The 18,078-nt window shown below is 55.9% G+C and overlaps 1 protein-coding gene across 11 annotated transcripts in view; it reads left to right on the forward strand.

Annotated features, from left to right (window-relative positions):
- tbc1d1 (TBC1 (tre-2/USP6, BUB2, cdc16) domain family, member 1) overlaps window positions 1–18,078 on the forward strand; it is a 49,841-nt gene that overhangs the window by 14,611 nt on the left and 17,152 nt on the right. For 9 of the 11 annotated variants that reach the window (XM_081714299.1, XM_081714298.1, XM_081714301.1 and 6 more), the window contains 8 exons: window positions 2,856–3,182; window positions 3,702–3,875; window positions 15,793–15,882; window positions 16,030–16,134; window positions 16,316–16,448; window positions 16,925–17,016; window positions 17,691–17,807; window positions 17,923–18,054. In XM_081714299.1, coding sequence (XP_081570425.1) covers window positions 2,856–3,182; window positions 3,702–3,875; window positions 15,793–15,882; window positions 16,030–16,134; window positions 16,316–16,448; window positions 16,925–17,016; window positions 17,691–17,807; window positions 17,923–18,054 — 1,170 coding nt within the window. The other 2 variants (XM_081714300.1, XM_081714308.1) reach the window with 2 other exon arrangements.

The raw sequence follows: 18,078 nt of genomic DNA on the forward strand, positions 1-18,078 counted from the left end.
GAACTTGGCTGACCAAGCTGCCGCTCCCTGACTTCTCTCCCGGTACTCTGTGCCGCTCAGTGAACCAGAGTGGAGGCTCTCTCCCTGGAAATCCCCCACGATGCTTTGCTAGCTGTGACCGTATTTTGAACACTGGTCCCACAGCTCTGGTGATTCTGCTGTGTGTAATCCATCATGTCGTCTCCAAGTAGGTTACTGGAGCAGACGGTGGAATACACTCACCACCCGTTGTATTAAAAATACCTTGTGAGTTCAAGTCGATGGGCCATGTAGCCCTATTGCTTGCCAAACCCCAACCCTTCCTAACCGATGAGTTGCTGAACACAGAGAGAGAGAGATTGAGCCACTCTCGGCTCCTTTGGGTATTAAGCCATGTGCAGTAACCAACACCCAGATCCATGCCAGTGTCAGAGTTTTGGTTTAAATGCTTGTGTGATATTAGCTGATCTGTGTGTGCCATTTGGCGTCAATGCAAGTGTCTTGGGAATAACTTATTTTTTGTCCTCTTCCGGGCACTAAGAGATGTCACAGTGTTTCTCTGTGGTGATAGACTGTTGGCTACACTTGTGGCGGACAGAGGTTACAGTTGACCTGAAATGACCACTGTTCATGCTGTGTTGGGTAATTAAGATGCAGTTTCATGCCCAGTGGTTTCAGCATTACAGAAACGCCCATATGAATCAGCGGCCCAAAAGTTTGTAACGAACTCTGTGAACAAAGCAGGTTTCTGTTGGGGGAGTGGGGTGGACCCAGATTGAGTGCAGAGCCGGAATGCCGAGACGTGAGACGACAGATAATATGAAGATCAGACAGAGCTGCAGTGCTGAAACCTGTGATGATGGTCAGATATGGAGATCAGACACTGAGCCGGCGTGCCGAGATCTGTGACAATGGACAGAGATCTCAGAGGGAGCACTTGCAGGACCCTGTCCCACATGCAGTACTCCGTTTCCCACACACACACGGTGTTATTACGATGCTGTAATAAGACCATGTGAGTTATGAATGTTGTCTACTTACCAACTAAATGCCTCCATCTCCGTGTTCCTGCAGCGGGGCCCTCTGATACGATGGGCCCACTGACCGCAACGAAGCGCGTCACGCTTTGCGGGACACCAGGAAGGGAGCGCGGAGAGTTTAGCGTGCAGTCCTCAAGGACGCGTGGCCATGCAGGATGTTTTCATTGAATACGTGATAATTTGCGGGAAGTAAAAAGATCGTCCCAGTGTCTGCTTTTGGAAGGTCAGGCGCTCGCTGTGAGTTGAGTGGTCAAAGGTGAGAGTTTCGTACCGAAGCAGTTGGGATGAGTAAAGGGGCTTACCAGGAATAGTCACTCATAATGGAGTTTGTGTTTAATGTACTGCTAATGTACACTCACCAACTACTTTACAAGAATCCCAGTGAAACTGACATGGTAGTAGCAGGGGAAGTACAGATGTTTCAGGCAGCATGAAACGTCATTGTCACTGTTGGGATGAGAGTGGTGCACTACTCCAGTGTCCAACCAGCAGGGTTGTGGGTCCAGAAACCATTGATACAGGGATAGGGGTTCGATAACAAGCTGTGTTGCCACATGACTGTAGTCTCTAACTGTATAGCTAGAGATTATACAAGGTTTAACTAACACTCACAGACAGCTCTTCCTGCTTTACACCTGCATGTGCATGTGCGTGTACACACACACACTCAATTACATTTTTGTGGTTGAGTATATTGCATACCACTGATCTCTCAAGTTAGAGCCATGAAGTTGAATACCGGTTTGCAGCAGTCTAATGAGTGTTCAGCTTTTAACAAGCTGACGCGCATGAGCAATAAACTCAGGCAACAGAAGGCAGGAAAACATCTTTCACTTTTTCAATAGGGCGGGGGAGGGCCAGAGCTCGGAGCAACAGCAGTTGCTTATAGTAGCTTTAATAGTACAAGACTGTGGCCGCCACAGCAGTTGCTTAGAGCATCCTTAATAGTTCATGGCATCCACAACAGATAAGCAGCTTAATTAGTTCGAGATTGTGGATGCTACAGCAATCGCTTAGACCAGCTTTAATAGTGACTGTCGTCTCAACAGCAAGCTCTTAGATTGGTAGACCATGGCTCCCACAGTAGCTTGAAGATGATCTGTTGGGGCAGATGGCCGGAATGAAATTGAAAGGTGCTATTTGTTCTCTTCGACACTTTTATACGCACAGGCCCGCCTCATTTCTGTGTGCTGTTTCCATTGGGCAGCCCAATGAGTGACAGTAAAGCTCTATTGCCCCCATGACAGCTACCCATTCTTACTCTGGATGTGTCATTGGGCCCTCAATGTTCAAGGCCCTACATCAGCCTGCTGGTTATTCATTTGCATCAGAATTTCCCAATTTCACAATTGTGAAAAGCTGTAAAATTTCCTTTTGTATGACACATTTGCAAAAGGTCACATGCAAGTCTAAAGGTCACAGAAATCACAAGATGTAACCAGACAATATAACTGAACTCTGCAACTGTAGGAAAATTGCTGGCAGATACTTGTACCGACTGAGGGAAAAACGCAGAGCTATACAAATAGTTTTATTTTTCTGCTTCCATGTGTTTTGGCTACACTTCACATAAGACAGCACTTCACTTATAAGAGGATTGACATAATAGTTTAACACATTTCCTCTCATTCCTAAAGTATAGAGTGGGTTTAAAGCATCAAGAACACTGTCCTTCCATTTTGATTGTCACAAAAGGGTCGACTGTTTCTAAAACATTTGCCAGTGACCAGTTGTTGGCTGATGTAATGATGCATAGTCAATCATATGATTTTTTTTCTCTTTTCTTTCATTGTAGTTATGCATTTTAAACCATCCCCCCCTCCCCTCTACTTTTAGGTGCCAGAAATCATCAGCACCCTCAGGCAGGCCAGCAAGAGCTCAGCCCGGCAGGAAGAAGCCCCCGCCGCAGCCGCTCTCCCCGGTGATGGTCACCATAGCAACGGTTGCCAATACAGCCCGGACACGGCGACAGCCTTCGCCAAGAAGTTCGAGGTGCTCTTCTGCGGGCGGGTAGTGGTGGCCCACAAACACGCACCCCCTGCGCTCATCGACGAGTGCATAGAGAAGTTTGGGCGGGCGGGCGCCGCCAACTCCCTCGCCGCCGGCATCAGGAGAGCCTTCTCGCTCACGCAGGTGAGGCATGTGCACAGGGGTGGGCGACATGTAAGTATGTTTTTCAAGTATGATACCTAACCTAACGATATGGTTATTGCATATCGTTAGGTGTTGTGAATACTTTTAGAAGCCTGATTCTAATTTATTCTTTAATAAAAATGTTAAATGCAGAACCACCCCCCCCCCCCCCCCCCCCGCCCAATGTCCCGTGCAGACCTCCCACGCATACGTCCTGCTCGGCAGAGGGGCGAGAAATGGGTGCACAGGGAACTCACCACTCGTGTTTCCCTTCTAAGTTTAATTTCTAAATTCAGTTCTAAAATTTCAGGGGAAGAACTTCCAAGATCTCTGACTAGTTAGAAATGGGTGCACAGGGAACTCACCACTCGTGTTTCCCTTCTAAGTTTAATTTCTAAATTCAGTTCTAAAATTTCAGGGGAAGAACTTCCAAGATCTCTGACTAGTTAAAAAAAAAAAAAAAATGTAAGTAACGTTTTAAAATGGCTGCACTATTGGAAGCCTGAGCGGAGCATGCAGGGCTGTTGAGTGTGTGACTCTGCTGCCCAGGTGACCAGTGAGGGGTGGGGCGGTGGAGGGCAGAAGCCGCTGTTCTTCAGGAGGGACCCCAGCTTCCCCACACTGCAGGCGCTAGATGAGAACGGCCTGTCCCCTGAGCTCCAACGCCGGGCCACCGGGGTCCAGCCCACTAGCCTGCAGGAGAACCGGACCATGCTGTTTATGGTGAGGACAAACACACACACACACCCCAGCCTGCAGGAGAACTTGACTGTGTTGTTTGTGGGTGTCTCTCCTCACCATACACACACCCACCCACACACACCAGCCTGCAGGAGAACAGGACCATGCTGTTTATGGTGAGGACACACACACACACACACACACACACACAAGTCTGCAGAAGAGAACTAGGTCTTTGAGGACTACCAGAGCCCTGTAATGTCATAGAGTGTTTGAGTTGTGATGTCACACTGGCCTTTAGGGCCCATCGTTCCATGACGGACATTTTCCAGCAAACTCGCACACTGAAGCTGCGTTTAAGACCCGCTGGTAAATCGTTATTATTCCTGTGGGTCCCGTTTAGCCAGTCCCTTCCAGATCCAGCCGCCGCTAGCTGTGTTCTGAGGGCTTTAGGCGGTCCGTGTTTGGAGAATGTTGGATCCGTGCGCCCTACACAGCTACACACGCAACCACACATTCTAGCCCACGTGTGTATAACCACGCATTCCACACCACATTCCATCCAAAAGGCATCCAGACCTCCGAGAAGATGAAGACCAGCGTCAGTCACGTGTCTCGTGCTTTTGGTCTTCGCGAGCATGTTTACAGAGCAACACCCAACCAGCCGGGGAGGGCGGTGGGGCCCGGCGTGCTTTGCTTACGGCTGTGGGAGGGGCGAAGCGCGGCGTGCTAAGGGGATCTTAAGGAGAGCTTGAAACATTTGCTCCATGCGTGAACGAGAAATTTTGTCACTAATTTGCTTTGTCAATAATATATTTATTTTGTTAAGCCAATGACGTATGAGATTCTTGGTCTGGGCTCTGGAATGGGCCCAATTCACAGCCTGAGAAGTAAAAGCTGGCTCCAGATCTACTCACGCTGGTTCTGAGTAACAGAGCCGCACTGCTGAGAGAGAAGTATGAGATGGGAAGTAGAAGCCATATGGACTTGGTTACTGTGAGAATGCTTTCAGCTGCTGTGATTGAACCCCCCCACCCCGCCCCCACACACACACACACACACACGAAGTCCTGAATCATCCAAGTCCAGACAAAGTATTTTTCAGCACTCTAATTCCTCTGTCTCTGACACACAGGAAGTTGATAGCTGCACAGGAAGTGAGCTCACTGCAGGAATGAGCGCTGTCTTTAATGGAGGGGGGCGGGGGTCTTTCAGTTCTCCATTTATGTTTGGTCCTGAACTGACACCTGCAGTGCAGTCATGAGAGCACAGAAATGTCCCACAGACCACACAGGCTCTCATCCATCCGCCAACCCCACGGCAAGACACTCACCCCACTCTCTCTCTCTCTATCGCAAACCCCGCAGTGAGACGCTCGTCCCACTCTTGCTCTGTTTCGTCAAGCCCCCAGTGAGACGCTCGTCCCACTCTTGCTCTGTTTCGTCAAGCCCCCAGTGAGACGCTGGCTCCACTGGGTGTTTTGATGACGCTGTTGTTGGGTACAGCCACAGGACAGGCTGTTCCGAACTATAGTGCTAATGGGTGGTATAAGAGCCTTCCCAGCTGTTTGTTCTGTTTCATACTGTGTGTAGTGTTGATGAATTTTGCGAGAGACTGAGGGGGGGAGAGAGAGAGAGACTGAGGGGGGGAGAGAGAGAGAGACTGAGGGGGGGAGAGAGAGAGAGACTGAGGGGGGGAGAGAGAGAGAGACTGAGAGAGAGAGAGACTGAGAGAGAGAGAGACTGAGGGGGAGAGAGACTGAGGGGGGGGAGACTGGGGGGGAGAGAGACTGGGGGGAGGGGGAGACTGGGGGGAGAGAGAGACTTGGGGGGGAGAGAGAGAGGGGGGGAGAGAGAGACTGAGGGAGAGAGAGATGGGGGAGAGAGAGACGGGGGGAGAGAGAGACTGAGGGGGAGAGATAGAGAGAGAGAGAGAGAGAGAGAGAGAGAGACTGAGGGGGGGGGGGACTGAGGGGGAGAGAGACTGAGGGGGAGAGAGACTGGGGGGGAGAGAGACTGGGAAAGGAACTGGGGGAGAGAGACTGAGGGGGAGAGAGACTGGGGGGAGAGAGACTGGGGGGAGAGAGAGAGGGGGAAGAGAGAGAGGGGGAGAGAGAGAGAGGGAGGGAGAGAGACTGAGAGAGAGAGGACTGAGGGGGGAGAGAGAGAGACTGAGGGGGGGAGACTGGGGGGGAGAGAGACTGAGGGGAGAGAGAGAGGGGGAGAGAGAGGGAGGGAGAGAGAGACTGAGAGAGAGAGACTGAGGGGGGAGAGAGAGAGACTGAGGGGGGGAGACTGAGGGGGGGAGACTGGGGGGAGAGAGACTGAGGGGGGGGAGACTGGGGGGAGAGAGACTGAGGGGGGGGAGACTGGGGGGGAGAGAGACTGAGGGGGGGGAGACTGGGGGGGGAGAGAGACTGAGGGGGGGAGAGAGAGACTGAGGGGGGGAGAGAGAGACTGAGGGGGAGAGAGAGAGGGGGGAGGGAGAGAGACAGGGAGAGAGAGACTGAGGGGGGAGAGAGACTAGGGGGGAGAGAGACTGGGGGGGGAGAGAGACTGAGGGGGAGGGAGAGAGACAGGGAGAGAGAGACTGAGGGGGGAGAGAGAGAGACTGAGGGGGAGAGACAGGGAGAGAGACTGAGGGGGGGAGAGAGAGAGACTGAGGGGGGGAGAGACAGGGAGAGAGACTGAGGGGGGGAGAGAGAGAGACTGAGGGGGGGAGAGAGAGGGAGAGAGACTGAGGGGGGGAGAGAGAGAGACTGAGGGGGGGAGAGAGAGGGACTGAGGGGGGGAGAGAGTGAGAGAGACTGAGGGGGGGAGAGAGAGACTGAGGGGGGAGAGAGAGACTGGGGGGAGAGAGAGTGAGAGAGACTGGGGGGAGAGAGAGTGAGAGAGACTGGGGGGGAGAGAGAGTGAGAGAGACTGAGGGGGGGAGAGAGAGAGACTGAGGGGGGGAGAGAGAGAGACTGAGGGGGGAGAGAGAGAGACTGAGGGGGGAGAGAGAGACTGGGGGAGAGAGAGAGAGACTGAGGGGGGAGAGAGAGAGACTGAGGGGGGAGAGAGAGAGACTGAGGGGGGGGAGAGAGAGACTGAGGGGGGAGAGAGTGAGAGAGACTGAGGGGGGGAGAGAGAGACTGAGGGGGGAGAGAGTGAGAGACTGAGGGGGGAGAGAGTGAGAGAGACTGAGGGGGGAGAGAGAGAGACTGAGGGGGGGAGAGAGAGACTGAGGGGGAGAGAGAGAGACTGAGGGGGGGGGAGAGAGAGACTGAGGGGGGAGAGAGTGAGAGAGACTGAGGGGGGGGAGAGAGTGAGAGAGACTGAGGGGGGAGAGAGTGAGAGAGACTGAGGGGGGGAGAGAGTGAGAGAGACTGAGGGGGGGAGAGAGTGAGAGAGACTGAGGGGGGGGAGAGAGTGAGAGAGACTGAGGGGGGGAGAGAGAGACTGAGGGGGGAGAGAGAGAGACTGAGGGGGGGAGAGAGACTGAGGGGGGAGAGAGACTGGGGAGAGAGAGAGAGACTGAGAGGGGGGAGAGAGAGACTGAGGGGGGAGAGAGTGAGAGAGACTGAGGGGGGGAGAGAGTGAGAGAGACTGAGGGGGGGAGAGAGTGAGAGAGACTGAGGGGGGGAGAGAGTGAGAGAGACTGAGGGGGGGAGAGAGTGAGAGAGACTGAGGGGGGAGAGAGTGAGAGAGACTGAGGGGGAGAGAGTGAGAGAGACTGAGGGGGGGAGAGAGTGAGAGAGACTGAGGGGGGAGAGAGTGAGAGAGACTGAGGGGGGGAGAGAGTGAGAGAGACTGAGGGGGGGGAGAGAGTGAGAGAGACTGAGGGGGGGAGGGAGAGAGACTGAGGGGGGAGAGAGAGACTGAGGGGGGAGAGAGAGAGACTGAGAGGGGGGGAGAGAGAGAGAGACTGAGGGGGGGAGAGAGTGAGAGAGACTGAGGGGGGGAGAGAGTGAGAGAGACTGAGGGGGGAGAGAGTGAGAGAGACTGAGGGGGGAGAGAGTGAGAGAGACTGAGGGGGGAGAGAGTGAGAGAGACTGAGGGGGGAGAGAGTGAGAGAGACTGAGGGGGGGAGAGAGTGAGAGAGACTGAGGGGGAGAGAGAGAGAGACTGAGGGGGGGGAGAGAGTGAGAGAGACTGAGGGGGGAGAGAGAGAGAGAGACTGAGGGGGGAGAGAGAGAGAGAGACTGAGGGGGGGAGAGAGAGAGAGAGACTGAGGGGGGAGAGAGAGAGAGAGACTGAGGGGGGGAGAGAGAGAGAGACTGAGGGGGGGAGAGAGAGAGAGACTGAGGGGGGGAGAGAGAGAGAGAGACTGAGGGGGGGGAGAGAGTGAGAGAGACGGGGGGAGAGAGAGAGACTGAGGGGGGGAGAGAGAGAGAGAGAGAGACTAGGTGGGGGAGAGAGTGAGAGAGAGAGACTAGGTGGGGGAGAGAGTGAGAGAGACTGAGGGGGGAGAGAGAGTGAGAGAGACTGAGGGGGGGAGAGAGAGTGAGAGAGACTGAGGGGGGAGAGAGAGAGAGAGAGATGGGGGAGAGAGAGAGAGACTGAGAGGGGGAGAGAGACTGAGGGGGGGAGAGAGAGAGAGACTGAGAGGGGAGAGAGAGAGAGAGAGACTGAGGGGGGTGAGAGAGAGAGAGACTGAGGGGGGAGAGAGAGAGACTAGGGGGAGAGAGAGACGGGGAGAGAGAGAGAGACTGAGGGGGGGAGAGAGAGACTGAGGGGGGAGAGAGAGACTGAGAGGGGGGGAGAGAGAGAGACTGAGGGGGGAGAGAGAGTGAGAGAGACTGAGGGGGGGAGAGAGAGAGAGACTGAGGGGGAAAGAGAGAGAGAGACTGAGGGGGGAGAGAGAGAGAGAGAGATGGGGGGAGAGAGAGAGAGACTGAGAGGGGGAGAGAGACTGAGGGGGGGAGAGAGTGAGAGAGACTGAGGGGGGAGAGAGTGAGAGAGACTGAGGGGGGAGAGAGAGAGAGAGACTGAGGGGGGGAGAGAGAGAGAGACTGAGGGGGGAGAGAGAGAGAGAGACTGAGGGGGGAGAGAGAGAGAGACTGGGGGGGGAGAGAGAGAGAGACTGAGGGGGGGGGAGAGAGAGAGAGACTGAGGGGGGAGAGAGAGAGAGAGACTGAGGGGGGGGGGAGAGAGAGACTAGGGGGGAGAGAGAGACTGGGGAGAGAGAGAGAGACTGAGGGGGGGAGAGAGAGAGACTAGGGGGAGAGAGAGACTGGGGGAGAGAGAGAGAGACTGAGGGGGGGAGAGAGAGACTGAGAGGGGGGGAGAGAGAGAGACTGAGGGGGGGAGAGAGAGAGAGACTGAGGGGGGGAGAGAGAGAGAGACTGAGGGGGGGAGAGAGTGAGAGAGACTGAGGGGGGGGAGAGAGTGAGAGAGACTGAGGGGGGGAGAGAGTGAGAGAGACTGAGGGGGGGAGAGAGTGAGAGAGACTGAGGGGGGGAGAGAGTGAGAGAGACTGAGGGGGGGAGAGAGAGAGAGACTGAGGGGGGGAGAGAGTGAGAGAGACTGAGGGGGGGAGAGAGAGAGAGAGAGACTGAGGGGGGAGAGAGAGAGACTAGGGGGGAGAGAGAGACTGGGGGAGAGAGAGAGAGACTGAGGGGGGAGAGAGAGACTGAGAGGGGGGGAGAGAGAGAGACTGAGGGGGGAGAGAGAGAGAGACTGAGGGGGGAGAGAGAGAGAGACTGAGGGGGGGAGAGAGTGAGAGAGACTGAGGGGGGAGAGAGTGAGAGAGACTGAGGGGGGGAGAGAGTGAGAGAGACTGAGGGGGGGAGAGAGTGAGAGAGACTGAGGGGGGGAGAGAGTGAGAGAGACTGAGGGGGAGAGAGAGAGAGACTGAGGGGGGGAGAGAGTGAGAGGAGACTGAGGGGGGAGAGAGAGAGAGAGACTGAGGGGGGGAGAGAGAGAGAGACTGAGGGGGGGAGAGAGAGAGAGACTGAGGGGGGAGAGAGAGAGAGACTGAGGGGGGAGAGAGAGAGAGACTGGGGGGGGAGAGAGAGAGAGACTGAGGGGGGGGAGAGAGAGAGAGACTGAGGGGGGGGAGAGAGAGAGAGAGACTGAGGGGGGGGAGAGAGAGAGAGACTGAGGGGGGGGAGAGAGAGAGAGACTGAGGGGGGGAGAGAGAGAGAGACTGAGGGGGGAGAGAGAGAGAGACTGGGGGGGGAGAGAGAGAGAGACTGAGGGGGGGGGAGAGAGAGAGAGACTGAGGGGGGAGAGAGAGAGAGACTGAGGGGGGGGAGAGAGAGAGAGACTGAGGGGGGGAGAGAGAGAGAGAGACTGAGGGGGGGGAGAGAGAGAGAGAGACTGAGGGGGGGAGAGAGTGAGAGAGACTGAGGGGGGGAGAGAGAGAGAGAGAGACTAGGTGGGGGAGAGAGTGAGAGACTAGGTGGGGGAGAGAGTGAGAGAGACTGGGGGGGGAGAGAGTGAGAGAGACTGAGGGGGGGAGAGAGAGTGAGAGAGACTGAGGGGGGGGAGAGAGAGAGAGAGACTGAGGGGGGAAAGAGAGAGAGAGACTGAGGGGGGAGAGAGAGAGAGAGAGAGATAGGGGGGAGAGAGAGAGAGACTGAGAGGGGGAGAGAGACTGGGGGGGGAGAGAGTGAGAGAGACAGGGGGGGAGAGAGAGAGACTGAGGGGGGGAGAGAGAGAGAGAGAGACTAGGTGGGGGAGAGAGTGAGAGAGACTGGGGGGAGAGAGTGAGAGAGACTGAGGTGGGGAGAGAGAGAGAGAGACTGAGGGGGGGGAGAGAGTGAGAGAGACTGAGGGGGGAGAGAGTGAGAGAGACTGAGGTGGGGAGAGAGTGAGAGAGACTGAGGTGGGGGAGAGAGAGAGAGGAGACTGAGGGGGAAAGAGAGAGAGAGACTGAGGGGGGAGAGAGAGAGAGAGAGATAGGGGGGGAGAGAGAGAGAGACTGAGAGGGGGAGAGAGACTGAGGGGGGGAGGGGGAGAGAGACTGAGGGGGGAGAGAGAGAGACTGAGGGGGGAGAGAGAGAGAGAGAGAGACTAGGTGGGGGAGAGAGTGAGAGAGACTGGGGGGAGAGAGTGAGAGAGACTGAGGTGGGGGAGAGAGAGAGAGACTGAGGGGGGGGAGAGAGTGAGAGAGACTGAGGTGGGGGAGAGAGTGAGAGAGACTGAGGTGGGGAGAGAGTGAGAGAGACTGAGGGGGGGAGAGAGAGAGAGAGAGACTGAGGGGGAAAGAGAGAGAGAGACTGAGGGGGGAGAGAGAGAGAGAGAGAGAAGGGGGGGAGAGAGAGAGAGACTGAGAGGGGGAGAGAGACTGAGGGGGGGAGGGGGAGAGAACTGAGGGGGGAGAGAGAGAGACTGAGAGGGGGAGAGAGAGAGAGAGAGAGAGACTGAGGGGGGTGAGAGAGAGAGAGACTGAGGGGAGAGAGAGAGAGAGAGAGAGACTGAGAGGGGGAGAGAGAGAGAGACTGAGGGGGGAGAGAGAGAGAGACTGGGGGGGGAGAGAGAGAGAGACTGAGGGGGGGGAGAGAGAGAGAGACTGAGGGGGGAGAGAGAGAGAGAGGACTGAGGGGGGGGAGAGAGAGAGACTAGGGGGGAGAGAGAGACTGGGGAGAGAGAGAGAGACTGAGGGGGGGAGAGAGAGAGACTAGGGGGGAGAGAGAGACTGGGGGAGAGAGAGAGAGACTGAGGGGGGAGAGAGAGAGACTGAGGGGGGGAGAGAGAGACTGAGGGGGGGAGAGAGAGACTGAGAGGGGGGAGAGAGAGAGACTGAGGGGGGGAGAGAGAGAGAGACTGAGGGGGAAGAGAGAGAGAGACTGAGGGGGGAGAGAGAGAGAGAGAGATAGGGGGGGAGAGAGAGAGAGACTGAGAGGGGGAGAGAGACTGAGGGGGGGAGGGGGAGAGAGACTGAGGGGGGGAGAGAGAGAGACTGAGAGGGGGAGAGAGAGAGAGAGAGAGAGACTGAGGGGGTGAGAGAGAGAGAGACTGAGGGGGAGAGAGAGAGAGAGAGAGAGACTGAGAGGGGGGAGAGAGAGAGAGACTGAAGAGGGGGGAGAGAGAGAGAGACTGGGGGGAGAGAGAGAGAGACTGAGGGGGGGGAGAGAGAGAGAGACTGAGGGGGGGAGAGAGAGAGAGAGACTGAGGGGGGGGAGAGAGAGACTAGGGGGAGAGAGAGACTGGGGGAGAGAGAGAGAGACTGAGGGGGGGAGAGAGAGACTGAGGGGGGGAGAGAGAGACTGAGAGGGGGGGAGAGAGAGAGACTGAGGGGGGGAGAGAGAGACTGAGAGGGGGGAGAGAGAGAGACTGAGGGGGGGAGAGAGAGAGAGACTGAGGGGGGGAGAGAGTGAGAGAGACTGAGGGGGGGGAGAGAGTGAGAGAGACTGAGGGGGGAGAGAGTGAGAGAGACTGAGGGGGGGAGAGAGTGAGAGAGACTGAGGGGGGGAGAGAGTGAGAGAGACTGAGGGGGGGAGAGAGTGTGAGAGAGACTGAGGGGGGGAGAGAGTGAGAGAGACTGAGGGGGGGAGAGAGTGAGAGAGACTGAGGGGGGGAGAGAGTGAGAGAGACTGAGGGGGGAGAGAGAGAGAGAGACTGAGGGGGGGAGAGAGAGAGAGACTGAGGGGGGGAGAGAGAGACTGAGGGGGGAGAGAGAGAGAGACTGGGGGGGGAGAGAGAGAGAGACTGAGGGGGGGGGAGAGAGAGAGAGACTGAGGGGGGGGGAGAGAGAGAGAGACTGAGGGGGGGAGAGAGAGAGAGAGACTGAGGGGGGGGGGAGAGAGAGAGACTAGGGGGGAGAGAGAGACTGGGGGAGAGAGAGAGAGACTGAGGGGGGAGAGAGAGAGAGACTGAGGGGGGGAGAGAGAGAGAGACTGAGGGGGGAGAGAGAGAGAGACTGGGGGGGGAGAGAGAGAGAGACTGAGGGGGGGGAGAGAGAGAGAGACTGAGGGGGGGAGAGAGAGAGAGAGACTGAGGGGGGGGGAGAGAGAGAGACTAGGGGGGAGAGAGAGACTGGGGGAGAGAGAGAGAGAGACTGAGGGGGGGAGAGAGAGAGAGACTGGGGGGGGAGAGAGAGAGAGACTGAGGGGGGGGGAGAGAGAGAGAGACTGAGGGGGGGAGAGAGAGAGAGAGACTGAGGGGGGGAGAGAGAGAGAGAGACTGAGGGGGGGGAGAGAGAGAGAGAGACTGAGGGGGGGGAGAGAGAGAGAGAGACTGAGGGGGGGAGAGAGAGAGAGAGACTGAGGGGGGGAGAGAGTGAGAGAGACAGGGGGGGAGAGAGAGAGACTGAGAGGGGGGGAGAGAGAGAGACTGAGGGGGGGGAGAGAGTGAGAGACTGAGGGGGGGAGAGAGTGAGAGAGACTGAGGGGGGGGAGAGAGTGAGAGAGACTGAGGGGGGGAGAGAGTGAGAGAGACTGAGGGGGGGAGAGAGTGAGAGAGACTGAGGGGGGGAGAGAGTGAGAGAGACTGAGGGGGGGAGAGAGAGAGAGAGACTGAGGGGGGGAGAGAGAGAGAGACTGAGGGGGGGAGAGAGAGAGAGACTGAGGGGGGGAGAGAGAGAGAGACTGGGGGGGAGAGAGAGAGAGACTGGGGGGGAGAGAGAGAGAGAGAGACTGAGGGGGGGGAGAGAGAGAGAGAGACTGAGGGGGGGGAGAGAGAGAGAGAGAGACTGAGGGGGGGGAGAGAGAGAGAGAGACTGAGGGGGGGAGAGAGTGAGAGAGACAGGGGGGGAGAGAGAGAGACTGAGGGGGGGGAGAGAGAGAGAGAGACTAGGTGGGGGAGAGAGTGAGAGAGACTAGGTGGGGGAGAGAGTGAGAGAGACTGGGGGGGGAGAGAGTGAGAGAGACTGAGGGGGGGAGAGAGAGTGAGAGAGACTGAGGGGGGGAGAGAGAGTGAGAGAGACTGAGGGGGGGAGAGAGAGAGAGAGAGACTGAGGGGGAAAGAGAGAGAGAGACTGAGGGGGGAGAGAGAGAGAGAGAGATAGGGGGGAGAGAGAGAGAGACTGAGAGGGGGAGAGAGACTGGGGGGGGAGAGAGTGAGAGAGACAGGGGGGGAGAGAGAGAGACTGAGGGGGGGAGAGAGAGAGAGAGAGAGACTAGGTGGGGGAGAGAGTGAGAGAGACTGGGGGGGAGAGAGTGAGAGAGACTGAGGTGGGGGAGAGAGTGAGAGAGACTGAGGGGGGGGAGAGAGTGAGAGAGACTGAGGGGGGGGGAGAGAGTGAGAGAGACTGAGGGGGGGGAGAGAGTGAGAGAGACTGAGGTGGGGGAGAGAGTGAGAGAGACTGAGGTGGGGGAGAGAGAGAGAGAGAGACTGAGGGGGAAAGAGAGAGAGAGACTGAGGGGGGAGAGAGAGAGAGAGAGAGATAGGGGGGAGAGAGAGAGAGACTGAGAGGGGGAGAGAGACTGAGGGGGGGAGGGGGAGAGAGACTGAGGGGGGGAGGGGGAGAGAGACTGAGGGGGGGAGAGAGAGAGACTGAGGGGGGGAGAGAGAGAGAGAGAGAGACTAGGTGGGGGAGAGAGTGAGAGAGACTGGGGGGGAGAGAGTGAGAGAGACTGAGGTGGGGGAGAGAGTGAGAGAGACTGAGGTGGGGGAGAGAGTGAGAGAGACTGAGGGGGGAGAGAGAGAGAGAGAGACTGAGGGGGAAAGAGAGAGAGAGACTGAGGGGGGAGAGAGAGAGAGAGAGAGATAGGGGGGGAGAGAGAGAGAGACTGAGAGGGGGAGAGAGACTGAGGGGGGGAGGGGGAGAGAGACTGAGGGGGGGAGAGAGAGAGACTGAGAGGGGGAGAGAGAGAGAGAGAGAGACTGAGGGGGGTGAGAGAGAGAGAGACTGAGGGGGAGAGAGAGAGAGAGAGAGAGACTGAGAGGGGGAGAGAGACTGAGGGGGGGAGGGGGAGAGAGACTGAGGGGGGGAGAGAGAGAGACTGAGAGGGGGAGAGAGAGAGAGAGAGAGAGACTGAGGGGGGTGAGAGAGAGAGAGACTGAGGGGGAGAGAGAGAGAGAGAGAGAGACGGGGGGGAGAGAGAGAGAGACTGAGAGGGGGAGAGAGAGACTGAGAGGGGGAGAGAGAGACTGAGGGGGGGAGAGAGAGAGACTGAGGGGGGGGAGAGAGACTGAGGGGGGGAGAGAGAGAGAGACTGAGAGGGGAGAGAGACTGAGGGGGGGAGGGGGAGAGAGACTGAGGGGGGGAGAGAGAGAGACTGAGAGGGGGAGAGAGAGAGAGAGAGAGAGAGAGAGACTGAGGGGGGTGAGAGAGAGAGAGACTGAGGGGGAGAGAGAGAGAGAGAGAGAGACGGGGGGGAGAGAGAGAGAGACTGAGAGGGGGAGAGAGAGACTGAGAGGGGGAGAGAGAGACTGAGAGGGGGAGAGAGAGACTGAGAGGGGGAGAGAGAGACTGAGGGGGGGAGAGAGAGAGACTGAGGGGGGGGAGAGAGACTGAGGGGGGGAGAGAGAGAGAGACTGAGAGGGGGAGAGAGAGAGAGAGAGAGAGACTGAGGGGGGTGAGAGAGAGAGAGACTGAGGGGGAGAGAGAGAGAGAGAGAGACTGAGGGGGAGAGAGAGAGAGAGAGAGACAGGGGGGGAGAGAGAGAGAGACTGAGAGGGGGAGAGAGAGACTGAGAGGGGGAGAGAGAGACTGAGGGGGGGAGAGAGACTGAGGGGGGGAGAGAGAGAGACTGAGGGGGGGGAGAGAGATTAATGAGAGAAAAATGTTTGAGAGATTTTTAGAATTACAGATGGCACTTCAGTTTAAGAGGGCGACATTAGAACAGTGGCAAACACATGGTTTTAGTCAGCAGTTACACTGAGGTTTCCTCAAAAATGTGTGTACTTCTCTTGCTAGTGAAACCACACACACACAGTTGTGCACTCATCTGCGGTGCATTTGAATGTGTTGACTCCACTGAATGACTGATATCAAGAGGATGACATCAAACCCAAAACAAGTGTAATATCTCATTTCTTTCTCTGTGTCCACCTCCCTCTCGCATTCATCCTTCTCTGTGCGTCTGCAGATTGGTCATTCCCAGATCTTCTTGGTAAGCCCAGACAGTAAGAAGGTGGCTATTGAGAAGAGCTTCAGGGAGATCTCATTCTGCTCACAGGTTACACACACACACACACACACACACACACACACACACACACACACACAGACCCAACCACTAACACTCCTCCTGTTAACCATATTCAAACTACTTATACACACTCACATAATCTCCCTCCCTTTCTCTCGTTCTCTCCCTCTGTAGGGTATAAGGCACGTGGATCACTTTGGCTTTATCTGTAGGGAGTTTGTTGACAGTGGGAGTTGCCAGTTCGTGTGCTACGTGTTCCAGTGCACTAATGAGACCCTGGTGAGGACGGGCAGATGTTGGGGATGGACTGGACTGATTTAGAGGATCGAGTGCCTGCCGTGGGCAGCATCAGAGTTTTGAATCCTCACACAAAGTTCAATCTACTGAAGTGAATTTTGTCATCCACTGGTTTCAGTTTCTTTCTTCTCCCCCACCTTCCCGCCCACAATGCCACGAACAGGTGGATGAGATCATGCTGACTTTAAAGCAGGCGTTCTCTGTGGCCGCCCTGCAGAAGAGCACTAGGGCCCAGAGCCTGCAGTGTGACAGCTGCCCCATGCAGCAGCTCCATAGGCTGTGTGATCGTATCGAGGGTGAGGACCAGCATGCGTGCGCACACACGAACACACATACACTCCACAGGCTGTGTGATCATATTGAGGGTGAAGATCAACCCCAACCACACCAGCTGCTCAATAGTACATATTGCACACATGCACACACAAAATATTTGTTATTCATGATAAAACGATATACATGTAGTGGTGTGTGGGTAAAGCATAGTTGTGAGCTATAGCGAAAGATTTCTGTCTGGAGGCTCTCAGACAGAATCAGCCTGTATCTTCACCCACAGCGAGCAGTAAAGCGTAAAGCACTTACTGCTGAGAGCTGACTGAACTACAGGAAACGCCACAGACCTCAGATCACATAAACGCCACAGACCTCAAATCACATAAACGCCACAGACCTCAGAACACACAAACCACAAGGCCTCTGTGCACTGCTACCCCTTAGTGTGTGTGTGTGTGTGTGTGTGTGTGTGTGTGTGTGTGTGTGTGTGTGTGTGTAGGTCTCCCTGCATCCAAAGCTAAACTAGAGCTGCAGAAACATGTGGCTGGTTTGGATAATCAGGAGCAGGCATCTGTGTTTGAGACAACCCTGGTGGGTATAACACACACACACACTGTTCCAAATTCTAGTTTTCATACCATCACACCGTCCAAGATCTACTAATTTATTTCTTAAATCTTCAGGCTACGGTGAGTTTGTCATGTTTGGGCAGTCACAGGCTGTAGTGAACCCACAGACCTGTGCCCCTGTGTGAGCTATAGTGAACCCACAGACCCTGTGTTCACTTTATTATGAGAGTTTGCTGATGAGAGTAGTTTAGCCGTTTGAGTTCGAGCTGCTGACATGCACACCAGCCATACCCAGCCACAGGCGTCTGTCATCGCTTAAGGACTTCTGTGGTAAGGATTTCTTCAACAGGGCAGGTCGCATACTGTGCACTTCCTCCAGGCTGAGGAGGAGTGTTTGTGCTCTGGTGAGTGGCACCACCTAGTGGAGGCTCAGAATATTGCCGGAGTGAGCTTGTTACTGGTTTTTGGACCATTCTGCACGTGGGGCTAGGTCCTCTGACAAACCTCGTCAACTCATCGTTTCACCGTCACAAAGAAAAGGCGAAAGGGTTCAGCGGCCTTCCAAAACAGAACTGCTCACTTCTTTTGTGGTTTCTGGGGGGTTTTTTTTGTTCTATTTGGATTTTATGTGATAACAGTCCTCTCTTTCTCTGTGTGCGTTTGTGTGTGCGTTTGTGTTTGTGTTTGTGTGTATAGAAATCCAGGCCAAAGTCTGACCAGGAGGAAAATGAGCTGATTGTGTCATGTTTACGGCGGCTGTATGAAGAGAGACAGAAGACACATGTGCACACACACATTGGGCAAACTAAACAGGTACACACACTTCCCCTCTTAAAGAGCCATGCGTTTGAGCTCTCTGGTGTCAGGTTTTTGTGGGGGGTTTTTTTGTCTTGTTTTAAAGTGCATGTTTTGTGCATGTGTGTGTCAGGAAGCTCCAGCAGCATGCGAGGACACGTGTGCAGGTGCTGAGGGCACCATGAGCAGCAGCCGACTGCGTCTGGAACAGCTGAAGAGCAGAGCAAAGAGATCCCTCACGGAGTCACTGGAGGGGATATGGAAGGTACACACACACACACACACACAC

This window comes from Electrophorus electricus, chromosome 5, assembly GCF_041902795.1.
Source record: "Electrophorus electricus isolate QZ-2024a chromosome 5, ASM4190279v1, whole genome shotgun sequence".
Taxonomy (NCBI): domain Eukaryota; kingdom Metazoa; phylum Chordata; class Actinopteri; order Gymnotiformes; family Gymnotidae; genus Electrophorus; species Electrophorus electricus.